At 38.5% G+C, this 26,867-nt stretch overlaps 1 protein-coding gene across 3 annotated transcripts in view; it reads right to left on the minus strand.

Moving 5' to 3' along the window:
• Positions 1–3: 3 nt before the first annotated feature.
• Positions 4–26,867, minus strand: part of MRTFB (myocardin related transcription factor B) — a 79,781-nt gene continuing 52,917 nt past the window's right edge. For all 3 annotated transcript variants that reach the window (XM_015887759.3, XM_025165476.2, XM_025165477.2), the window contains 12 exons: positions 26,334–26,409; positions 24,803–24,964; positions 24,023–24,204; positions 23,441–23,584; positions 22,032–22,279; positions 20,175–20,328; positions 16,183–17,187; positions 15,030–15,176; positions 13,057–13,212; positions 11,781–11,918; positions 9,855–9,915; positions 4–8,452 (listed from right to left, as the gene is read on the minus strand). In XM_015887759.3, coding sequence (XP_015743245.2) covers positions 7,920–8,452; positions 9,855–9,915; positions 11,781–11,918; positions 13,057–13,212; positions 15,030–15,176; positions 16,183–17,187; positions 20,175–20,328; positions 22,032–22,279; positions 23,441–23,584; positions 24,023–24,204; positions 24,803–24,964; positions 26,334–26,409 — 3,006 coding nt within the window. In that variant the 3' untranslated portion in view covers positions 4–7,919. The remainder of the gene's footprint in view (positions 8,453–9,854; positions 9,916–11,780; positions 11,919–13,056; positions 13,213–15,029; positions 15,177–16,182; positions 17,188–20,174; positions 20,329–22,031; positions 22,280–23,440; positions 23,585–24,022; positions 24,205–24,802; positions 24,965–26,333; positions 26,410–26,867) is intronic.

A 26,867-nucleotide genomic window follows, 5' to 3' on the forward strand; every position in this document is an offset into this window, starting at 1 on the left:
ACATCTATTAACTCGTTTATTTGACACACAAATTGCAAAATTGCTTAGATAACATTTTCTCCTTAGCTACAATCTTGCCACTATGTACAAAATATATGATAAATGTACTACACATATAAAAATACAATATGCATTACATATATACAGTACGATGTGCAAAACATGGCAAAAGTCAACATATGGAATTGATTTCAGGGGTGCAAACAGCAAATACAAAGGCATCATGGTCTCTTTTACAAAGGCAATAAACCACCGGATGCTCTGCTTGCCAGTATAGATTTTCTTTTCTTTAAAGTCTAGCGGTTAATGAAGCAACCTGTACAGACTGGTATCGATCTTCTTATTTTCATAAAGTGAGATGCTAAGACATAATTGTGACTATGAAAAGAAGAAGAGAAACACTCGTCATGCTAAGCACGATTTCTACTGCAAGCAATACAGTGGAAGAAAATGACCTCCCTTGCCATGGAGGTCTGTGCTCATATCTTAGTTCAGTTTCACAATCAAAAAAGGAGTATTCCTATTATTAGACACGAAGACAAAAGCAACCTCAGAAATATCTACATCTTCAATATAAAATAAAAATTCCCATGGGTAACATTTGGAGGACAGTGCAGAAAACTTCTATTTTTCTGGTAGATAAAAATAATAGGGGTGTGTGCCTTGGCAAGAGAAGTGGAAATGCTTTGGTTCTTCTCGGGCAGTTTTGCTATTACCACTTCTTTAAGGCTCTGGATTTCTGAAACTGCATCGTCACGCAGAACTGAAAAATATAAAATGCTGGTTTCTTGGTTTGCATTACAAAAACAAAGAAGGCACAAAGAGCCTTCTATTGTGATGGCACTTGCCAGATTTTTAGGCTAGGATTGCGTATTAGTTCAGACACATTCTGATCTCGGCTGGAGGCAACACAGAGCAGACAGACTTTCTAACCTCAAATTAGATGTGCATATATTTGAAACGCCTCTTACGTTCTTCAACACACTATACAATGTGTTGCAGTTTATAAACATAATTTGTAGAAACACTTCTAAGAACTAATTTTTACAAGGTATTTTTCTTCCAATTTTTGTAATTATGCAGAAATCATACTTTACATGTCCTGGTAACATACACTATAACTCACTATACAAAGAAACACCTGGGAGGGGGCAGGGAGATAGAGAGCTGCCAATGATCTTGATTTCTTATCAACAGGACAAGCAGTCTAATTTCATTTATCAAAATGCAAAATTCAATACAACCATATATTAGCTTTTTCTAACTACGTAGTTTGTTTATCCAGAAATAGGTGCAACAGTCATTTCCATATTCCAGTTCTAACAGAACTTTACCATTTGATATTGATTGAATTCCAATACAACGTGTTAGGAATAGTTCCACTGACTTGATAAGCGAGGTATAATCCAGCCAAAGTGAAAGACTTTTGAATCCCATGGATTTCCTGGAGACTTAAAAGTACTTTGGCTTTATCATGGCTAGTGGGTCTATGTCATCCATGACATATAGATAATGCACATCAATTGCTACTTACTTTGCCCAGAAGTATTACAGAAATCCTTTGTGATCCTCTGCTTTTCAGAACTAAAAGCAGTTTGAAAACTTAGAGGAAGAACAGGTTTTGGAGAGTGAGTCATTAAATATAAATAGATTAGTTTGCTCTGGAGCTATAGCTATGACTACATAACTCATGTTTGTGTGTGCAACATATATGCATACGGTGCAATTAAAAGCAGGTTTACTCAGAAGTCAATCCCAATAAAATAACTCTACTTATTTTCTTAGTCAAAGGACCCAAGACTGTCAACACACTTTCTTTTCAACTTCTGCTGGTGAATTAAGTTCTCTGGGGCATTTTTAAAAAGAGAGGTTGATACGAAACTTTTTTATATTCTGTATTTACTCAGCTACAAAATGGCTTGAAATGCCTGCCCAAATAGATCTGTTAAGCAGAGTTTTTTGCATGTATAAAAAACTCCAACCTGAAAATCACGACCGTAACACAGGTGTTAACTTCCTCTCCATGCACAAAAAGAGTTGCACAGATTCATCTAGCATGTCCACAATTTCTCATTTCCGAAAGCAATGAAGAAATAGGGTCACTGAACTATCATGCGGCATCACATATTCATGATTAGGCAGTATGTTTAACAATAACGAAATGCTACCTTGAAATCTCTATATTGGAGGAGCTTGAAAAGATACATATTCTTACCGCAGGAATTGGTGCTAAAAGTATCTCATTTTGCTTATCTGTTTTCTTATTTTTTCTGCAATCGTCAAAGAAAATATAACCAGAAATGAATTTCAGAAAATAGGAAACGGTTACTTCTCTGTGAGCCTTTTCACAGCTTCATCTAGCACTACAAAGTGAGCATTGATTAACAGACACATCACCCTGACCAGCCTATTCTTCCCTGGGATACGTTACATATACATGCAGGCAGCAAAGCTGGCTATGCTTGTGTATTAAATTATGTTGTATTATGGAGGATGGTGTTGTAGCTTATCTCAAACTTACAACTCAGTGCCACCAATCTGACTTCTGAGCAACCGTGCTTGTCACTACATTGCAAGCGTAAAGATTCTGGACTCAAGAACAGCCGTCAAATACACTAAGGCTGATTCTCCTGCAACCATCTTTGCCACTTTCTTCCTTTACAGTCGTATAAAGCAGCAAACAGATGTATGCAACAGTAGTTTTCACCCTAGCCTACTCTCCAAAATATTCTCTTCCAGACGGTGTAACTGCAGGTGGGGTGATCCTGAAACTCCCATGAGTGGACCAATCTCATAAATGAAAAAAGACAGGCAAAACTAAGCATATGAAAACCATGCATCTGCTGTGAAACTGATATGTGCTCAGAGGCCATGCTTAGTTCTACTAAACAAATTCCAAGTGTTTCGTGTGCTGAGAAAGACTATGCTAGCAGTGCAATTTGTATTCAAAGATAAGGAGCCAAATGTTCATATGACCAAAAAATAAAAAATAAAAATTATCAAGTGTACAGAAATTACCCAAGCAATAATATATATGTCTATATATAGATATATATATATATATAAAGAAACTGTTCACAAATACCAGGTTCACATACACTTGGTAAAGATTGCACATCTCAAGATGTCTGATTAAAAGCAAACCGTTACCCGGATATGTTTCATAATAAAGTTCTGCTTCGAAATGCACAGAAAACAACACACACTGTTAACCTAAAAATAAATAAGATTCCATTATAAATGTTCATGATCCCTTAATGTTTTTCTAGAAGGAAGTTCCACACTGGTTATCACACTTCGCTGTCTGGGATTTTATTCCAGGATGGGTTTGCATTCTCGGTTCTACATGCTCCTGCATGGCTTGGATAGCACACTACGTGTGAAGGTATTTGTGTAGCACAGCAACACACAATGCTATTGATTTTAAGCTCTATGTACATGCTGTCTACCAACTGTTCAGTGGCAGACTAGGCAGTAAGAGGATGAAAAGCTTCCTAGAAACTGACGCCTGTGGCACGTTCTGCGCCAAGGAAGATAGCAGATGAACCTGCAAGTACAAACTATTGCTTACAAGCTATAAGAAAGTACTTCTCAGACGGTGTGGATCAGGCTCAATAGACAGATCCTGGTATGTCCCAGCTGGATTGCACAGTGAGAGAGACATGCCCGCGTTACCAGGGGCTTTTTAAAATCAGGCTGGCAACACGTTTTTATAAGCTCCATGGATCTTTAGATGTCACGCTTGCATTCTACTCTGGTGCATCCTGCCTATACAGTATTAACATTTTAAAATGACAGAAGGAGGAGGAGGAGGAGGAGGAGGAGGAAGAGGAAGAGGAAGAGGAAGAGGAAGAGGAAGAGGAAGAGGAAGAGGAAGAGGAAGAGGAAGAGGAAGAAGAAGAAGAAGAAGAAGAAGAAGAAGAAGAAGAAGAAGTTTGTTCAGTGTCAACAAATGGTCTGACAATCAGGAGGTCGGGGCAGGGGTGGGGGGGGGAGAAGCTTGGAAAGGTAGGATTCATTTACATGGCAGTGTAACAGGTGTGCAGGTAGATCCGATTTCAAAACTGCTGAGACGCACCACGAAACGTATCTAATGGTACAAGCCAACTCCCCAGCCTGGCGCGTTTCTGTAACTGCTACGTGGGCAGGGAGATTAGGAAATCAGGAATTTTCACATCTGAAAAGGACCAAACCAGGACAAGCTAATGAAACAGCCTTATATCAGCCTTCCCTGGTTTAGCACTTTCTCCAGGGCCCTTTTTCTTATTGTATAATTGCTCCGGGACAGGATCCAAAGAAAAGAGAGAGAGGTAAGTAGTTAAGCACATCTGGCCCAAAAGGCAAACTGTCTCTTAAAATGAAGGGTAGCTGGGGGTGAGGAGTCAGATTTGCTAGCCATTCATATTTAAGTAGAAAGATACAGTCAACAGATTTGCTCTTCTTTGGATTAAAAAAATCATATATGGTGCATCAATGGAAACATTCTAACTTACAGCAATATAGAGCTCAAATCTCACAGGTGTTCCTACTGAACCCAGGATAGATTCCAGAGCATTAAGTATCTTATTTCAAACTGATATCTGTGGGAGAAAAAGATACTTAGTGGAAGACACTTAGTACATCAAAAGATTACCGTCCCTCGAAGGATGGTGAAATGGAATGGTAAAGTTGAAAATACTTACTTTCTCTCAAAACCATTTTATATTGTCTGATTAAAAAACTCCCAGCTATAGGCTAAATCACAAGTAAAGTTTAATGTAGTTGTTTGAATAACCGTATCCAACTAAGTATGATGGTTCTAAACCAAAATGCAAAATGGCATAAGAACATTATTACAAACAAGGATCCCAAACCAAGGTTTAGGGGGATGTTGTTGATATTTTTGGTTTTGGCATGGAGCTACCTTGACATCAGCAGTATTTCCTAAAATAGCAAGATCTGTCTCAACTCTAAAGCCAACCTGAATTGGCATCTTCACAGTTATGGCTTTAAAAGAAAACAAACTGCAAATATGCACTGCAAATACACCACTGGCTCAAAACGTTATGTATTTGTTGTATACTGATCTGGGTTCCTCAACCTCAGCAACTTTAAGATGGGTGAACTTCAACTCCCAGAATTCCCCAGCCAGCATGGCTGGCTGGGGAATTCTGGGAGTTGAAGTCCACCCATCTTAAGGTTGCTGAGGTTGAGGAACCATGTATTAGATGATAAACCCTAAACAATGCAGACACTACTTGACTTGGCTGGATTAGTTCTTCTTGAATCTATGACAATACTATGGGATTCCTAAAAGCACAAGCAAAAAGGTCCCACATGCATACCAAATATTATTGTTTAATGAGTAACAATCCAAATTATGACAACGTTCTGTTTTCAATAGCCAAATCATTTTGTTCTGTGGAATGAAAAAAGAACTTCAGTTTGAAAAATCCTATTGAGCAATCAACTGAGGACAGTGTTTCCCCTTGGCAACCCCATTTGTGCATGGACTTTAACCCCCAGAATTCTATCAGTGGTAATGCTCACGGCGGAATTCTGGGACTGGAAGTCTACATGCCTGGAAATTGCCAAGGTTGGGAAACACTGTTGTAGAAGGTTGTTGATTCTTCTTTAAATTTCTTCATGATTAAAAAGACAACTGAGCTTCACAACAGAAGTTGAGATCTGGCATTGACATTTGTTTTAATCTCCATCTTCAAAAGAAAAACAAACCATGGTGCAGCACTGGAAAGGATGTGACTGGCCCTGATACATGGGTATTCAAAAGTAGTATATGTTGGAGGGACCTTCCTTGTCAATTTTTCAACTTAGCTCAATGCTTGGCCCGCAGCAAATCTTCGACTGAATTCCTGGCATATCCAGAGGATATCAAGCAACAAATGCTGTGAGATACTGGAGTTCTGCAGTCTACTGGGAAGCAGATGCTCCCCTCCCTGAGCACTTTTTAAACAGAACTAATACAAATTGCTATACGGGTGACAGAGCATGGCAATCATTGATATATTTACCATTTAAGCAAAAAGAGGGAAATTCAAAAGTTTTAGAAAGATCTGACTACGGAGGTAGAATGTACGCAGTGGACCATGGATGTCTGCAACTCTGCTGGCTTTTCTCAAAACTATGAAAGGAGTGTTGCTCTATCAGCTCCAGCCCTATGTGTGCAACTTCACAACTTATGTACAAAAGGGGACGCTGCTTTTGTCAGGCTGACAGAATTTTTGTACTATAGGTTTGTTATTCACAGCGGTCTTGTATTTTAAATCCCAGGCTTCGTTTAAAAGGGAATGCTGGTTTCAAAATAGGATATGGACATTTTTTTTCTATTAATTTTAAACTGTTAAGCTTAATTCGTAATCTATAGGGTGGATTCAAAGATCCATGAGCTGCAAAAAAACCTTAACCATGAGCAGTGCTCCATAAGCACAATACTGTACTAGATGCTAAAATAAAGAGTAAAGTTCCCAGGATTTTGTTTAATTTTTGTCATGAAACATTATAGCACAACATATAAACAGCCACTCCTCCTTCAATAATTTTAGTTAGCAATTTTTACTGTATTAACCAGGTATCCTCAGTTTAAAAGTTTAATAGTGATTTTTAATTTTTCCTTTAAAAATGGGATTTCAATAATTTCATAAATAACTGAAGATATACTGAAAAAATGTAATCTTCCTGACATTTTAGATCCCATGTTTACTTATTTCTATTTTACTATTTGTACTTTACTCATCTGTTCTTTTTATATGTCCCTTATCTTTCTTGGTTTAGGTTATTTTTTGAAAATGCTTAATAAAAATAACTTTATTATTTTCAGCCTCCTACAAACGGAATATGCCTTTTTTTACGCTGAAGGGCATCTCCTAATACAAATTAATGGGAACACCAGACTAAAAATAACATTGATTTTAAGTACTTTAAGATGACAACTGATATCACCCAAGCACCTGTGGGGGAGTGGGGGTTGTGAATTTTTTCCCCCAATATGTACCACTGTGCTTCCTGCACATCCTCTGCACAAATTAAATCAAAGTTTTACCATAAATTTAGTTGATTATTACATTAAATAACAATGCACATCTACATAAATCTGTCCTTGAGATAAGCCAATCACTGTCAAGGAAAAAAAATATTTCCTTTATTTTTCTTTTAGATGCTGCACACAGACATTTCCCTTTTCATACATGAAAGAAGACAACATTCCCCTAATGGCACACTTTCTATCTGCAGATTATATGATTATTTGTATCACAAACCAAAAACAAAACCAGATGCCAAAAATAACTGAAAGCACCTTTTTAATGTATCAAAAGCTTTTTCAAGTAATATGGCTGTTTTAAAGCTGAAATTCTATGCATTCTTACTTGAGAATAAGCTGCTCTGAACATAATGGGGCTTACTTTTGAATAAAGATGCATAGGATTTAACAGCTCAACAAATAAATGCGGCAGCCCTAAAATGAAATATCTGCTCATCTTTTAAAAGAATAGACTAGTGGGAGAAAGGAGCTTTTTAAGTCATGAAGAAATCCAAACACTGTCAAGTGTCATCATTTTATAAAATCCCATTGGTTTTAGCTCAAAGTTTTCACAATGCAACTGAAAGCTTTGCTGTGGGTGTCCATAGACACAGTAAGGTGCAACAGTATTGTTTTTAGCCAGATAGTTTACTCTCAACATGCCCAACTCACCTGAATTGTTGCTCGTGACACATATTTCATAAGCTTACAAAATCATAATCCTTTCTCCTTGGAACATTCTTAATCTTTTTTTTTTTTTTTAATCTTGTGCTCTGTGATTTTAAAAAAAATCCCTAAGGTAATTATAGAGATGAGCTTGAAAACAAAGGATAGTGAAACAATGGACCTTATTATAAATGGAGCTTTTAAAAACATGGTCAAGTAGGCTTTGCCATTTCAGTTAATCCCATTGCAACTGTAGATCCTGTGGATCAAGAAAATCTGTTGAAAACATGCTTGGAGCTGTTGAGCTGAGAGGCGTTAATCCTGATGAAGCATTTGGCATGGTGAGGTCTAACCACTCCATATTGTCTAAATTTGGATCTGGAAGGTCAAGAGATAAACATGAACTGGGAGTGAACTGTGAATCAGAAGTCTCCATAGGTGACTGGGAGTGATCTAGTATACCAGAATGATTAAGGAGGTCATTCTGTAGATCCTCAATTACAGAGAAAGATTCCTTGTCCTCGTTACCGCTTGTCAGTTGAGACATTCCGTTACCTGATGGTAGAGTTCCTTCCAAGAGAGCTTCTAAATGATTCTCCAGAGCTAAAGAGAAATTGCTTGTTAGTTCTAAGGAAAGAGGAGGAGCCATTTGGACTTGTGGTGGTGGACGTGACACCACCGTGTTGACTGGCATTGTGGTGATATTGGCGGTAACTGGCCTCATTTTGGAAATCAGAGAAGGTTCTTCCTTCATAGGCATAGAAATCTCTGCATAAAAGGCAATGGCAGATAAATCAGTAAGATATTTCACTGAATCCATAAAGTAAAAAGGAAAGAACTCACTTCATTGGATTGCTTTAACAAAACACATAATTTTTTGACACACTGAACTTACATTACTCTTCAGTCTCTGAGTCAATCTTGACTCTTGTAGTTTGATATAAATCACTTATCAAGGCAACATCAGACCAACAGTATCAGTATAAAAAGGATTTTTGTATGGACTATACTCCTAAATAAATGACATGATTTTTCTTGACAGAAAGCCTGCCACAAAATAATAATAAACAGATAACCGTTTCAGTGAATCAGTTATTTGAATTTTTTCTGAAAGATTTCTTTTTTTCAGCTTAAGTCCACAGGCCACTGTAATGACTGAATGGGCACAAGATCTCTACTCAGCACAGTAGGTCCCAAAATGATTGATTGAATCAGTGCAACATACTATAACTACCCCTCCATTTGCTGGTTAATGAACTATCAATAACTGTCTGATATATGAGAAAGAGATTGGGACCCTGCCAAACTGAGATGGTTTCAAAATTATTACTTATACCATCAAAGATGAACACACGGGTAATAAGCTGATTTTCTGCGTCAAATAACCAACGACACAAATAATTTGGTACAGATACAATCCTAAACTAGAATTCTTGAGAGCTGGCTAAAGAAATTAGAAGGCTTTGTCCCTTGGTTACCATTACATCTGACTCAGGGTCCCCATTTTGCTGCTTTCCTGACAAGGCTGAATCAAAAGTCAAGTTTTATTCTTGGCTTCAGATTCTGATCTGTCAGAAAAATAACCGTTTGGGTACCTGATCCAGATGTTACATTAAAACATGTCTGGAGGTTTCACACTCTGTTTAATCACTTCTGCTGGCAGGAGCCACCAAATGGGAACAATCAAACAATATGAATCACCATGTTTGTTCTTTCTGACTAAGCCAAAATACTGCAGAACTCTGAAATGGTCCATCTACAGATGTGCAAAACTAGTTGATCCAGCAACAGAATATTCTGGAAAATGTCTAGCCCTAAGCATGCCTGTTTCATTCAAAACACTATGGCTTGGCTAGATCACTGGGAACCACTTCCAGTTCAAATGATTTACTTCCAGAAACTGCCAAAACGCCCCTGGAACAGTATGATTTGGAAGGAGGTTTGGCCTGGTCCAGAGAGAAACAATGTTCTGTTCCTGGACTGGATAATTTTGCAATAACAATTGCAAAATTGTTCAATAACAATTGCAAGTTGTTTCACCATTTTAAAAAAACAACAGATGATTCTATATCTTATTTCCTTGGAATATTCATAACATGGTCCTCTAGATTAAAGACATTCAAAAATCAAATCCTCTCTCAGGCATGTGTTCTATTTCAGTGCATCTCACCTCCGCTCTTAATGAGGATATCAAAAAGGTCATCCATCTGCTGGCTGTGGGCACTGGAAATCTGTTAACAAAAGACACTTCTTGTTAATTTTACCATACAATTTTCCAAAGCATGAAGATGATTCTTATTCTACAGTAGTTTGGGATAGAGAATACACTATAGAACTGTAGTGTATTCTATATTTGTACTTTAAACTGTAGATATATTGGAAATCCCACTAGCTCCTAAAGAGCTATCAATCTGATGTATGTCTATTTTAATATATTAGACAACCAGAGACATTTTGCAGATTTGAAATTAACTGCTAAGAATTAATCCTGCTAAAACTGAAGCCCAACACATGCTTAATTAGAAATAGGCCCCACTGAATTCAGTTGGAGTAAGCATGGAAGAAATGTGTTTACATAACAGTAAACCAGCATTTCTAAGAAAACCAGTCTTCTATCATACAGAGAGGTGTGCTATATAACAGGTAGCTCAGCTAACAGAAATCAAAATACAAGAACATAGTGAGAAACATCTGCTCAAAGCATATTCATTACTGCCTTCACTATACAGAAAAAGAACAAGAATTTTCCCTGCCAGCCAGAGTTACTCAGATAGCTTGCTTTTCTGCCATGAATGTTCACATGCACTGACCCTTTGCCCCAAATTTTCATGCTGTTCTGACCTGTGGAACTACTAGAGGAAAGATCATACCACTGTCAAAGTCCTCATCCATGCCTGTCCCCAATAACATCTATTGACTACAAGACCCTACCCTGCCACCAGTAAATTCATACTGGCATGCTTAACATTAGTCAACCCAAAACCCAAGGAGAAAAGCAGCCCAATCTGGAAGCACTGCTATTCTTCTAATGGAAGAAAGTAATTCAGAGTAGCTTTAGAGTAATTGTATTGTGTATGACAGGACCTCTTTTTTGAATTGGCTTTTTATTTGATCCCACTCCTTTAATTCCAGGGGGGTTGTGTAGCTACACAGCCAGTTCCTTGTAATTTTTAGTCTTCTAGCCAACAAGCAGAAACATCAAAAGGGAGCAAGGAGAACAAAAAGAAAAGAAAAACAACCTAGGTACAAAGCTTTAAAGTCCTTTCATAAAGAAATTCAGTTAAATTCTCTTTTAATTGGCAAACTCAATTTGGTAATTTCAACTAAAAAGCTTTGTGTGTAACGCCCTTCCAACTGATGATCTTGAGCAGAACTTGGCAGATTCTTTACCAGCGTCAAAAGGAGGAGAATCTTGGAGTGGTTTGACCAGCAAAGTCAGACAGAGTAGAATTTCTCTTGCACTGAGTCTAGCAGCAGGATTTGCCATGATCTGCCAGGCAGAATTTCTTCCTGAAGCAACGTAAGAGCTGCCTTCCTTCCTCCTCTATTAGCTGACCTATAAAGAAGAAATCTCCTCATTCCCTTTGATCCTTCACAGCCTTGCTAAGAGCTGTTGCCAAACTGGCTGGCTGAGATTGTTAAAACTCATTATTCCAACTGGCTGAAGAACACCAGCTATACTCATGAGTAAGCAAGTATTTGATCTTGTCACAGATGCCTTATCTTTAGACTCCCTTGCTTTTCTTCTTTTTGGTCTCCCTTACAAAGAAAAATCTATTTGGCTTTTTCTGATGAAGCACTAGTTGAGCCAAACCCATGGTCTGGCATGGCTATCTTTGCCTGCCCTCTGAGGGAATGTTGACGAAGTGGACACTCAGGAAATCAATTCACTTTAAGATTTCAGAAAATTCTAATTCCACATCTTCACATCTGTTTTTTAGGATTGAGCAGTGAACTAGATCTGAAGGGGGAAAGGTAAGTCAGAGCACATGGAAGGGCTCACACAACATCTCTTATCAATTCTTTAATGAAGCTGAGTGCATAAATAATATGTATTCAAATAAACAAACATGCTGGTAACTGCTTTTCTGCTTACTTCTCGGTGAGAAGACTGCAGGCTGCGAGTCTGTTTGATGGCTTCTTCATAGCGTGGAGGGTCTTTCGTTTTGGTTCCTGAATTGTTGAACAATGACTGTTGCAAAATGTATTGCTGGGACTGAGGTGGGGAAGGTGGCTGCAGGAAACAATGGATTCAGTTAGCAAATAAATGTGGCAGTCAAAAAGATTTTAAATAATGTTTTTAAAGAGACCCATGTCTCCCTTTTTATTTTATTTATTTACTTACAATGATATATAACATATTTATCCTGCTTTGTCATTAAAAGCAATTTCAAATCAAGGTAATAATGCCCTGTGATATTTTTATTAAAAGGGTGAGGAAAAAACACTTAACACTCTACATTCCTTTCTATGGTGAGTAGTAATGGTAGTCACAAGCAGATATATGGAATCTCCAACACAAGGGGTTTGTTCTGACTACCAAAATTGCATTCCATCCCACCCTTTCCCACAATCAGGACTGATCAAAAAAGCTTCTCCTGAATGCTATGAAGAGGTTGGGGGGGGGGCTTAACTGGGTAGGTTAACTCCTCCTTCCCTGAGCACTGCAATTGCCTCAAATTACCTGCTACCCTACCCACTTTTGTGCTTTCGAGTCAGTCTTGACTCCTGGCAACTACAGGAACAAGTCTCTGCAGTTTTCTTGCAACATTTCTCAGAAGCAGTTTGCCATTGCTTCCTTCTGCCTAGGGCTGAGAGAGGGCATGACTGGTCCAAAGTCACCCAGTTAGCTTCTGTACCTAAGGTAGGACTAGAACTGGGGTTTCCCTGTTCCTAGTCCAGCACCTTAATCTCTACGCCAAACTGGTTCTTACCTACCCTATATTAGGCGTGAAGAATGGAGCCCACAGCAGCTTTTTCCAACTACTACTGTAATGGTGATAGGGGATGTATGCACATGTCTAAAAAGGTGTTTAAGTGTTTGAACTACCTGTATGTGTGAGAGCTTTCAGATCTGTGACAGATGCCCACCTCAAGCACGTGGTCCCTAAAACGTGAGCTATAATAAGATCCACTCCATGGGCTTCAGAGGTTATCCAGCCTGGTATGGGTTTTAAGATTTTTTAAAACCTCATTCTATCCCAACATTTCCTTGAGATTAAAAGTCCTTATGCCAAGGTAAGATTTTTTTTTTTTTTTGGTCCCCCAAAGTGCAAAGATGTGTGCTGCGGTCATTATAGATGGGATGTCTCAAGCCCTGAAGCAGCACTCTTTGGGCAGGATAGGCCTCTACAAGGGAGAATAAGGCGTACCTTCTGAAGAGCATTCGGTCCATTTTGCACTAAGGGCGCTTGGTTCCCTGAGTGAGGTGTAGTATTTGATGCCTGATTAAACAAAGGTTGCTGCAGGTTTGTAGCAGTCTGATTCTGATAGGAAAACACTGTATTAGGTGAGGTAGGAGGAAATACCTGTAAAAACAAAATGCAGTATTTAAAAACTTCTGTATAAAGAACCTTTTAAACTAAAATAGGCAGGGTTCATAACGAAACAATAAAAACAACCCCTAATATTTATAACACAATAATAAAAGGTAACTTGAGCCCAGTCAGAACAGCAAGGAATCCAAGTTCTTTCCTTAAGAAGACTGTTTTTAGTTAGCTCTCATATTGTTTCCAAACAACACGGCCCTCCCTGGGTGTGAGATGTTAAGATGTCAAAGGGCCAAAACTTACAGATGAAAATAACTGCTATCTTTGTCCATACACATGTACGTCCACCCAAAACAGGATCACGCACGCAAATGCACACACATTTATCTTCAGAGCGGATAACTAAATGACCTGTGGCTCAACATAGCAGGAAGCATAAAGACCAGAACCCAGTTATGCAATGCTTTAAAACTCTGAATCAGTCTGAAAGTAATGTAGAAACATCAACAAGGCTGGCAATACAGTTCCAATGTTTCAAGAGGTCTAACCTACTTCATATAATAGGTTGTCGTATACTGCACCAGTCATGGCTTATAAATCATACTCACGGGCAGCCACACGTGGTCCCATTACAATAGTATAGCCAGGAATTTTCAAGAGTGTGGATGATGTATTCTCCCCAGGTTAGGGCTACATCCATTCATTCAACTTTTAGGCAATTGTTCTCTCTCTTTATCTTTTTCATGGAGCTATCAGGAGGTGTGGGTACTGCTAACAAGATGGGTGGACTGATGGTCATGGCAGCAAAACTCCTCCCACTATTCTCATGGGAGGCATAGTAAGAGGAACAGGATTTCACGCAGGAGTGGGTTGTCACATGCTCAGAAGAGACACGGAGGGGTGAACCATGCTATATTTTCAGAATGTCAACAGAGCACTAAGCAGAGGGGATAGCTACAATAGAAGCTACTTGTAGGTATCTGCATTTCTTACTGAATAGAAGTTGTTCAGTGGAATGTTACCACTCCTCTCCAAAGAAATGCACAGTCAGACAACTCTGATCAAAATAAAAGAGTTGCACTGGTTGTAAAAATGTTGGGAAATTTTAGAGCAGCCTTCTTCAACCTGGTGCCCTTAAGATATTTTGCATTAGAACTCCAGTTTTTCAGCCAGCATAGCCAATGGTCGGCACAGAAATTGGAAACTATAGTCCTAAACATCTAGACAAAACCAGACTGATGAAGTTGCTGTGTAATTTAAGTTAATATAGCTATGCTTAAAAGAAATAAAATCAAGTTAAACTTTGTTTATAATTTAAATTTATAAGGTGCCCCAACTCACAGTGGCTGCATACAAATTAAAAACAAAACCTGAATACATTACTGAAGAAAATAATAATAATTAAAAAAAACCATACCAGCAGTATACAAACCATAATCCCATTCATATGGACATACATTCCAGCCTAACCCAGAGTCTGGGGAAAACACCAGATCTTCAAGACTTGTTTAAAGGACAGCAGGGCCAGGACTATTCAAACTTCTGGGGGATATTATGCCAGACAGCAGGTACCACAATAGAGAATGTAACTATTTCTAACATTTTTTTTTTTTTAACATTCTCAATATAGTATGCCTCATTTACCACTGCAAAACGATTCAAGCATTTACTTTCAAACGGGGAACAGAAATTCTGGCTAAAGTTGAACATCAGAACAGGGCAATGCATGATTAAATCCTGCATGTTATTCCACTCTAGATCCTGTTTTATAGAAGAATGACTGTACAAGCCCGTGTAAGTAGAAGATTAAAGCACTTTAGCTGCAGGGTATTCTTGGTACATAAACATTCACCAACCTTTCTGTTCTGTGAGGTTTGGCCAACTGCATGCTGCGGAGAAGCATTTTGTTTGGGGGCTGACATGTGCATCTGTGGGACTTTGGGGGCCAAACTGGAAGAAGCAGATACCTGTCCCATGGCTGGAATGCCAGCTTGTGTTTGAACCTAGAGGAGGAAATGTATGGCTTCATTTTATTGGATGCAGAAGGTAACTGCGTTAACATCAAGGCAAGCTAGAGGCATAATTTTCCATTTTGCAGGCATCAGACTGTTTTAAATGAATACATGCAGGACCTGCACCAAATTTAAGCCTCTCTGAAATTTTTGCACACTGAAAGGAATAAATGGTTTAAGAGTTATGCATCAGCCACAAGATAACCGTCTGGTGAACTGGGCAAGTGGAGATGCCCCAATGACCTTTTGCAGCTGAAGTCAAAAGGAAATTTTAATATATGAAAAGTCTGTATGTGTGCCTGTACGCATATATATCGCCTTATGATGACAAGACACTTCTTTTAGGGATAACAGAAACAAAAGCATAGTCAAAATCAGGCACTTGTTTAATACGTTAATTGGATAAGAACTTCTGTTAGCTCAAAGCAAGCATTTGGGTTTTTGCTCATTAACTTTGCCCCAGAAAATGGAGGAGAGAGTTTAGGTAACCCCAATCCCATGTAGATTATTTCCTATTACTATTCCAGCTCCAATTCTACAGCGCTTCATTGGAAAAGGTCAAAGAATTGAGCTTCTGTCAGTTTCCAACTCATTACAAGAATCTGTAATTTCTTTGAAAATGAAGGAACACAAAGCACCCTACATTGCATCAATTTATGCACATGTAACTGTTCCTCTTTAGATGATACTGGATGTGGTTTGAAGGACAATCATGCCTGGAGTTGCCTAACTAATACTATAATTCCATGAGTCAGCACGTTACACCAGCAATTCGCAATCATGCGTGCTTCTGTCAAGGAGATATTAAACCATGACGTCAGTTTGCCTTCACAACTAGAATCCCAAATCCCTCAATCTCCTTTTCACAAAATATTAACATTAAGCTTCCAAGTCCTTCCATGTATTTGGGGGAAAAAAGTTAGCATATTTCAAGTTTCATTCACTAATTGATCCTCGACTAGTAGTCACTGGCTGATTCAGGTAGCTAAAAACGTACCTGGATATTGCTCGCAGGTAGTTGCACTGAAGCGGCTGAATTTGGACCCTGGAGAGAGAGCGGCAGTAGCAACTGTGCGGTTCCCTGGGCAGCCAGCAGAGCCTGAGGATGGGCAACCACAGCAGTCTGCGGCTGTCTCTGTGAACTCACATAGAACTGAGATATGACGTTTTGTGGCTCAACTTTGGCTAAAGGTATTTCTTGCTTGATAACCACAGCCTTTTTGGCAACTGGATTTTGGACATCTGCTGGCCTGGGCTGCCCTAAAGAATGACTGGCGTCAGGTACCAACCGCCTTGCCTCAGAGCTATCTGCTACAGAGTCTTCTTTTTTGACAGATATGGGGTTATGCTGCTGATTTAAAGTCATTGATGGTTTAGCAGAAGCTTGGGACTGCTGCTGATGACTCCGCTTTTCAACCTCCAGCTGCATTTTCAGCACTTCCACTAATTTCTGCTCTTGTTCCAGTTTTCTTTTCAGCTCTTCAATCTGCTTCTCTTTCTCTTGAAGCTTACGGTCCTTTTCGGTGGCATCGAGGTCCATGCTTGACGTGCTTCCGTCTTCAGTTGGGGCTGCTCGAAGAGGCGAAGTGCTTGGGAACTGTGACGGAGACATCATGGTCATGATTTCTGTCAAAGTATCTGCCATGTTAGTATCATCAGTTCCGAGACTGGACTGTTCAGAAGGAGATGGGGAAATGGGCAAAGGGGATCCCACACATTCCAGGGGTCCTATTTTGCTGCCAGTTCCAACAGGTGTTGTTTCTGAAGAGGTACTGGGGACAGAATTCACTGCTTGCTTATTTAATGGTGCAGGAGGAAATGACGTAGCTATTTCCCCAGGTTTACTAGTTCCGTTACTGGAAGCAGTTCCTGCCACTGTATTACTTGTGCCAACAGAATTATTGTTAAGATCCTGATAGGGTTTCAAACGCTCAATAAGATCCATTTTAGTTCCAGACACAGGCAATCCTCTTAGCTTCAATTCCATTTTCAGTTCAGCTACCTGAAATTTGGGGGGTGGGGAGGAGGGAGGAGGAGAGAGTTATTTTTAATGGAAATGAAGCCACTAAATTGAAGCAATTCCAATGAAGAAGTTATTACCATCAGAAGCAACACCACCAGCAATGTATTGAGTTATTTAAATCCTGCTCATCATTCAGGAGCTCAAGCAGTGTATTGGTACTTCCTCCTCCCACTTTTCTACCCAACAACCCTGTGAGTTAGGTTGGCCAGAGGGACTGGCCCAAAGTCACCCAGGGAGCTTCTCTGACTGGATATTGGCTTGAACCTGGTTTTTCCCACTCTTTGTCCAATATTTTAACCATTATACTGTATTTGCTCTCAGGGAGGAAATTAAAGTAAAAAAGCAAAAGACAAGGTGAACAGGTGCATATTACAGAGACATTTATAAGTAAAACAGAGAAACTGAGTCAAAAATCAAGGCATTCCAATGATGTGGTTTCCAAAGAAAAAGGGAATGCATGCAGAAAAGAGAGAACACCGAGAGACGTCTTAGGTTTCAACAGTGGGCCAGTATCTGCAAAATGAGCATACTGAGGAAGAGCACAGTGAGATAAAAGATGCATAGAGTGTGTGATCAGGCAGATATCTGAGAAATAGGATATCAAGAAAGAAGGCACTGCAGAGTAAAACAGAAAAGTATAATGTACCCTGAATAATGGGCATGACACATTAAAATGAATAGAAGCAATTTAACCATGTGGATCCTGCCTGAACAAGACATTCAAATTCATGGCTTTGTTTGAGACTTCCATGCATCTACATCTATATATCTCTGTCTCTGCCTCTATATACATCTACATCTATGCTGATGGACAAGCTGTATGGTAAGATGCTTACAGAGCTCTAACTTCTGGACAGGATGTTTAATTTCCATTGTGTTTTGGAAGAATGATGCCTTTTTAGAACAGCTTCAACTCTGCATATATTGGGAAGCCAAGAAGAAAAATAGTAACTCTTGGTTTAATTATTCAAAAGCCCTACTGAAGTTTCTGAAACAAAGAAACCACCTCAGCCCAAATAATATAACTATTTAGAAATATAATCTCTGAATCTGGAGAAGAGGTAGCATTAATTTGTGTAGTTGTCAAAGGACTTCTGTAGACAATGTAATATCCCTACAGACAGTCCCTGCAGTTTGGTTATTCACAAGGTTAACTGAATGTATTCAGAGTTGTAGGAGTTTACCTAAATTTTAAAGATGGAGTTGAAATCAAAAAGGTGACAATCTTTTTCATGCTTTACGCTTTTGTAAAAGCTTATTATAGTCCATTAGCTTCACTTCCTCCTGTCATACTTTATTCGAGCAGGGTACCAGATCCCCCTAAAATGAACAATGGATTTGTGTAACCCCACACGAATAGGACTAATGATTTCACTGGGGTTATGGTCAGGCAAGAAATAAGCATACCATTTACTTTTAATAATTAAATTTAATCTATTTATTGCAGTGATTGTCACACTTTGTGGTACTGCAACCACCCACAAGGCTTATGCAGGCAAAGCAAGATGCAAAGCCAGGAGTGAATTTTGACAATGCTCTCATTCAGCCTAGGCAAGCCTGATCAGGTTAAAAAAAAATATAACACCCCCCCCCAACTGCTCATGACCCCCAGGCGGGCCCTGATGCACAATTTAAGAATCCCTGCACCAGAAGTTTCTTCCACACTAAAAGGGCTATAGAAAATATTTCTGTTTATAGCAGAATAAGCTGTTAATACCAAAAAGAGTGTGCCTAATTGCATCTTAACGACCAACCCTCTATTCTTTTTAAAACATTAACTGCTAACAGCTGCAATTTCATTTCTCGGCTGCATGAAGCAGAACTATTAATAGGCAAGTACTTGAAGGCAGAATGCTAAAATTATCCTCCTGCCTGCCTTCCAAAACATTCGGGTTAACATCCTTTGTGTTCTGCTATCCAACCCCATTTATCCCCTTAATAATCCATTAAGGATAGGATAAGCTGAAAGACCACAACCAGCTCTCTGCAGTCTGTATCTATGAAACAATCTACTCTACCATCTAACTCTGGCTTATTTATAGAATCCATCCCAATCTGCTTTCTCTGCATTAACCATAATTTTATTAACTTCTTTTATGTCTGCCCTTGTCCTGTTGTTATGGTTGTTTTTAAAGTAATATTCCCCTCCCCCCCAAATCAGGTAGTTGCTGCAGTCTCTAGAGTATTTAGGTGCTCTTTCCAGCATCTTTTTCAACTCAGGACCAAAATGTCTGGGGTTAGCCTTATAAGGTAGACCAGACTGAAAAACAGACACCATGTAGACCTAAAGCTACTTTTATTAGAATGGCTATAATAACAGAATCTTGCAAATTGGAATGTGCTTCTCTCACTCCTTTAACTGCATGTGAATTGTAGCGGATCTTCCCTCTGACCTTCAAGGCCATCCTCTATATCAGTGTTTCTCAAACTCAGCAACTTTAAGATCTGTGGACTTCCCCTCCCAGAATTCTGCTGTATACCCTCTACAGAAGGGAAGCAAATTAGTATAACTCATTTAATCCAATGATTACATATTCATTACATATTCATTGACTTATCATTGCAGCAACATTCTTCTTGGGCAAACCCTGCTGTGTTAGCACAAGATAGCAAGATTGTGCTTGCATGTCATACAAAAAATAAAGAACAAACACAGCCCCACCCACATGTGATGTGGCCCTGCCTGCTTTGCAGGCCTCGGTATCTGAAAATCTGGAACATTTTCCGCTGAGATTTGGCAAGTAGAAATGTAGGAACCACTCTAGATCTGACTTGAAATGAAAGAGCTACTGAAAGTACCCCATTTTCTGTGTGGGAGCTGGAAAGTTGGGTGAAGCACCTGTCAATGAGCAGCGAAAAGAATGATTTGGAATGTGGGTGAGTTAGAAATCATTCTGGGGTCATAAGAAACACCATTTCCAGGTCCCTTGGAAAACATTTGGCATTGCACTCATTTTTTTTTTTACCTTCAAATCATCCAAGCTAGGAGGCAGAGGTCCTGGCTTTCTATTTGAAATACTAGTGTTCTGCCTTGGTGTGCTGACAGCTACTGTAGATGTGCTGTTGCTCAAAGTATTCAGTGGTATATTCCCAGTGTTACCCTGTTTGTCATTTACTGGCCTTCAAAGGGAAAAAAGAAAAAAAGAAATCAACGCTCAAAACCAACATTTATCTTTTCCATTCATTTCTTTCAATATGCACTGCCAAGTGTTTTCTCTTTAACCATTAAGCATTTTATCTATTTTAAATGGGTTGGAGTAGAGAAATGTAATTTTAAATCTTCAAAATAATCTTGTTTAGCTTTGAAAAATATTTTATTCTGTTAATGTTACTTCCCAGACTAAACTGCAATGTGGAGACAGTCAGACCACATTCATCACACAAAGAGATATACAAGGAATGGCCTTGCCTTTCCTGGAAAATGAAAACTTTCCTGGAAAATGATGTACTTTCCATCAATAATGGAGCAGCCTACTTCTGATACTGATCAAGCTGTTCAGGAGGTTTTTTACCATCCTCCAGAGCAAGTTTTGAATATGTACAATAGCTGCTTATCATGAGCAGCAGTTGTGTAGAGTATAGCTAGATATGTCATTTGCATGAATGCAATTAATAAAAAAGTTTGTCTACAATTAGCCTTGGGGGAGTATGACTACTTCCTGGTCATGGGGAGGAGAATGTAACCCCTTTCTCTCCCTGCCAGTGTCTTACTCAGCACCCCTCCATTAGCACAAAGGAGATTTTCCCTGAAATGCAAACAGCAGATTGGCCTCTGAAATGCAAATTTAGCCAAAATGCAAATAGCCCTGAGGAAAACACCAGTGATACCAATGGAAGAAGAGGATTTCTTCTGCCACCTCTGTTGACAGAGGGGGGAAAAGAAACTCCTCTTCGCACTCCCCAAGGATGCTATTAACATTAACAAAATGCAAATTGTTTGGCTCACCAATTCAATTGTTTAACTGTGGAGTCCTTGGAGTTCTGTGAGTTTGATTGTTTCTAGATCTGATTTGAAATGAAAAAGCTACTGAAAATACCCCATTTTCTGTGTGGGAGCTGGAGAGCTGGGTGAAGCACTGCTAGCTAGATGTTACCTAGCCAGGTAACAAAACGTTTCCAAGAAAACAACCAAGTTCAGAGAACCCCAAGGACTCCACAGTTCAACCCTGAGCTACACATATTCTCTTCTATTGGTATCAATTATTTAACTTTGGCTCTCATTCTGTTCCAAATTATGTACATTATTCATTCTGGACTTGTTACCCATTTTGAGTACTAGCAGAGGAGCTGTTCTTAATCTTGTATACACAGACAAAACTTTGATTCATAATATTGCCATATATTCATCCTAATCTTGCCATCTACAACTGATCTGTGAAAGCCATCGAACAATACTTTTCCATTAACTTGAACTGCTCCACGTTCAGAAGGGGATGTGCACTTCAGGCAAAAGCTCTTGTAGAACTGATATTATTTGTTTTCTACCTTGCATATCTTAATTGTATATTTGGCCTATGTTTTATCTCTCCCTTTAAGGAGGCAAAAGGAGTTTGCACCATACATTCACAACCATATGAACTGCATCCCCTGCCTTTTGACCTTCTTCTACTTCCAGATCCTCAGAGCTAAGACAGGTTGGTTTTCCTGAGTGCTCTAAATTTCAAATGAAACTTTCTGCCATACAGAAAGCTGTTTTCCCACACAATTCACTGCAAAAGACTAAGAAGGGCCCTGAAGGCTTTTCTCGATTAAAAACTCTCTTCCTTCTCTTTCAGGGAAAGGGGGAAAACCAACAAACCAAGAACTGTCCAAGATTCACATACTTGAGTGGTGCAGGAAGAATTGTCTGGTAATTGTAATGTTGCTGCTGTTGGCTCAGGATTTGCAGTTGCAAAAATAGTTGTTGTTGCTGCAGCAAACGAGCATAGTTGGAGTCCATTGGTGGCTCATTTTTCTCTCCTTTCTGATCAGGTGGAATATACTGGTGGTACTTCAGCTTCTTCACTCTGGGCTTTGGTTCTTTGCATTTCTTGCTCCGAGGTCTGTCATTGGGGTTCTTGGGATGAGGTTGCTATTTGCACAAAGAAAATACAAAGCTGTGGTTTGATCCAGAGGTGAAGCTAAATCCAAGACTGCTGTTCTGTGCTACAGCAGTGCTTTTATTTATTCATTCATTAGATGGAAATTTCTTTTCTCCAGGAGCTTAAGATGGCGTGACCTTGTCCTCCAATTTTATCCCCACAACTACAACCATATGAGAAATAGTCCAAAGTCATCGAGTTTCATGGTTGCACATGGATTTGACCAATACACAAACAGTTACAACACACTGGTTCTTGATCAGGAAAAAAATACATATTTATAGATTCCACCTATGGTATATCTATAGACTATAAACTACCACAAAGAGGACTCCTCAGTTATAGATACAGCAAGTGTTATTCCATGTAACCCTCACAATAGTAAGAATTCTGGATTGAATTTAGTATCTGTAGATAACCCAGAAGACAATTATCTTTGGAGCTGCTTTAACATATTCTTTTTGCGTCAGCAGCTGCTCTTAACTATTTACTGTTTTACCCAACTATCCCCCCACCCCAATGCAGACCAAACATAACCTTAGCAATAGAAAAATATTGTTCTGCATCATGTCTTGCTATTTACTGAGACAGAAATATTGGTACATTAATAATGTATGATGCCAGAATTGTAGCTCTGCCTCATCAGTCAGAGAACTATTATCCTAAAATTTAGGTCGGTGTTTTTCAAACACTGATTTAGGTGTTATTTGGTAGAGTCTTTACAAGCTAACGACTGTAGCAAAAGTCGGCGTAACTTAAAAGGTGATATCACCATTATGTCTACTCGATTCAGGGAGTTATCTTATAAAAACAATGTTACAGAAACTGGAAGAGGCATGCCCTTTCCTTCACTCATCTGAAAACCACTAATCCAGCCGGTGACATTCTGAAAAATACAATCATTATATTTACAATATCAGTACCAAGGTAAAATATATTTATTTTAGGAAAATGATTAATAGATACTGCCGAGCTGGATTGCGATACAGATTTCATGCTTGCTTGGCCATGCATGCATGCCTTTTTTCAAAAGTTTTAAAAAGCTCTTGCCCGACTAATTATTGATCTCATTATTCCTGGTAAAATGTTCATTTTTTGCTGAGGAAAGCAGTATAGCTCAACCACCACCCACTATTTTTGTTCTGTCCTACCTTTATTAGTGTTGGCCCACTGCAGTGTTTTGTGGCAGTCACAGAATTTGTGGTAAGAGGGGCAGCAGTTGTTGTGCGTGCAACATGCTGATCTGTGACAGGTGGCTTCAAAGAGTCAGTTCCTGGTGTTGCTATGGAGGGATACTGAGAAGAAAAGAAAACGAGAAACAACTATTTAAACATTTTCCAAAATAGGTGTCAGCTTTTCAAAGAGATTCTATAATACCTATATTCCCCTAAAAGATCAGAGTAGTGAAATTCTCCTGAATCTCTCAAGCCAACAATGTTGGCTGGGGAATTCTGGAAGTTGGTCCATACATCTTAAAGTTGCGGAGGTTGAGAAATACTGACATACATAGTGGATTTCACTGGATTCAAATGACAACTTACTTGGACTTCATACTCCTGAGTGGAGAAAAGGACTTTCTGCTGCTTCTCCACTTCCTAAGGTACAGAACTAATTAGAGGGAATGAAACCCTGAGCCTTTTTTTTACCGCAGCTTTATTCACGAGAGACAAGTATCTTACAACTGCTTGATTTACATTTAGAATACAGCAACATTTAAAAGCCTGGCACTATACCTGTGTGGTGGAGGAAGCTGGGGTGACCGGCGAGGGTATTTCTCTTGTTTTGGGCTCTCCGGGGGAAGCTGTTGAACCTTGGGATTCCTGACTGCCAGGCTGATCTGGAGATAAAGCATCACTGCTGTCTTCATCAAATGAGAAATCATCCAAAGCTTGAGGATAGTTCTCCTGACCAACCGCTAAGAAAAGAGGGATCGTTCTTTTAGCTAAGTCATTATCGAGAGAGGAGACATTTGCCAATACAGCGAACGGACCAAATGGAGGTAGGGGGTTATGTTCTGAATCACTTTTATTCTAATTCATGGAATCTAATATATGGATAGATTCCAATTTTTATTTATTTTTTCTTTTTGTAACTCTCTTTAGAAAAGGGTCATGGCTTTATCAATCACGTATTGGAGTAAAACCAGATTATTCTTTTACGGGAAAAGCCATCCAGATTTACAAAGTTAGACTGATGGTATGCGTTTGCTCACTGTTTGACTTCCGTTGATGTAATGGAAAGGCTGAACAATATTATTCCATAGGCTCAAGTTTAATACTTCGTTATGTATGAAGAAATTTTGTTACATATATATTTTTTTTTATCTGTTTTCTTCTATTTTCATTTGTTTCTAATCATAACAGACCGCTATTAGAGTGACAAACCAAGAATGCTCTCTTGAGGAAGTGTCACAATAACAAAGACACATTCATGATGGATATTGCAACATTTTTAACTTCTGATTTTCATTATCTATTGTTTCTGGCAACAATAGGCCCAGCAGTACTACTTGCCTATAATTGCTTCTTTAACACTGGAGTCTACAGGAAGAATATTTTTTTCCACAAGTTCCATAGGGCCAGGTCTCTGAGCAATCTTCTCATTCAGATCGTCTGCCAATCGTGCCCTCTTTAATTTCATCTGAGTGGCCTGGAGAGACGGTTCTGCAAACGTTTCTGGGGAAAAAGAACTACAATGGTTAAAGCACTTTGAAACTCTACATAAATACTACATACAATGTTTTAGTGTCTGTACCTAAAGTTGTAATGGAAGTAAGAAGGTGGATACTGTAGAACTAGAAAATGAAAATAGAACAGAACCATCTGGAGCTTCCCTATTACAGAAGGTAGAACAAATCTGAAGTGAGACACTTTCAACATAAAAATAACAGCCCCAATGAACTAAACTTTAGTCCTAGTTAGTTAACCTTATAACATTTTGTCATCACAGATCATGGTAAGGAATCATTTTAAATCTGGGTTTTGAATCAGCCACATATTGCTTGGTTCTCACAATAAGGTTAGCCATAAACTTGAGTTTATAAACTGTAATAGATTCACACAACACATTAAATCAAAACCAAACCAACCATATTATGCTTGAACATAACCACTGCCATTTAGTTAGTGTAGAAAGCCACACCCTTTTAATACCTGTTGTTCGGGGTGGATATATACAGCACTGAATGAAAAATGAAAGCATTTTTCTGGGTGGAGGGGAGGTTTGTGCTGTTGTGGATCTATACAATTTTATTTTTACTTATTACTCAGGGCATGAAGTATTATAATAACAATTCTTGCAATGGCTCCCCTTGCTGATCTAGTCCTGAATTTAAAATATTGTAGCTATACTAATGTCACAATTTTTAAATAGCTGTGTGTGTGTGTGTGTGTGTGTGCGTGTTTGTATATTTTTTTAAATAAACTATGTTCCTTAAGTTATTTTGTTAAATTAATAAAATCAATGTAGTTTTCTTTATTCTATTTTTATCCCACCTTTCCTTCCTTTTATCCCTATTATTTTCCCCATAATAATTATACCTATGGTATAATTGCCTGAGAGAAATAGCCTGGCCCATTTAAATTTGAATGAGAGCTGTTTTAATCCCAAGTCAACACTTACTAAATAATATATAAATGTCACCCTCTGCCATACTTCTTAAAATGTAAAATGGGAATGAGAAATATGAATAAATTTCGTATTTCTTCTAATTCACATTTTACATTTTAGTGGAATACAGTTTACCAGCCAAACATTCAGTAAATGTTTCTTCATACTAAATTGTTATAGCCCTGATCTTTTGATGTTGGAGATGTATGTCAGTGTTATGGCAAAGTAGGGTCTTTTGAGTATTTTTATGCTTGAATCAAATGATCGAATGATAATTTTTCCAGTATTAGTGAAAAAAAATCTTCACATACATATTCAGGTAAACATATGGTAATGATGCAGCATTACATTTTTTGCCTGGAGTGTTAAAATTATCTATTCAGAAATTCAGAAATGTAATCAGGAAATAGGAAATCAAAGAAGGGGGTTTCTCACCTTCAAGAATATGCATTCTGACTAATTCTGATCGATCGGGTCTACTGCGTATTTTATGCTTCAGAAAATTTTCAGTCTGGAAAATATACACGTAAAGATATACACATTGCACTTACTGTTAATAAGCACAAAATAGTCCAGTTTTGCTGAAACTGATGGAAACTGCAAAGTACTGTCAGACAGAAATTTTACTATCTGCCAATGCTTTACAAGATGCTGTCTGATATAACAAAACTAAGTTTCATACTTATTTTTAAATCATTTAGAAAATACTATAGAACATCAAGTTTTCAGTAATTCATTCAGCAAGGTGCAAAATACATTTCAAATGTTATATTCCAAGTTTCATTGCATTAAAAAAAACTTATTCTTATAGATGGCATATTTCTATTCTTCAAAGGCATAGAAGAATTCTAACTTTATACAGAAATAGAATGCTAATTAGTCTAGAGTCTGAGGTTCTTAGCAAATGAACAACAGGTACAAGTAAATGAAGGGTATTATTAAATAGGCTTTGATTTTAAAATAATTTGT

This window comes from Python bivittatus, unplaced genomic scaffold, assembly GCF_059951505.1.
Source record: "Python bivittatus isolate LINGU-HERP-01145 unplaced genomic scaffold, Pbiv_v1 ctg000560_np1212, whole genome shotgun sequence".
NCBI lineage: Eukaryota > Metazoa > Chordata > Lepidosauria > Squamata > Pythonidae > Python > Python bivittatus.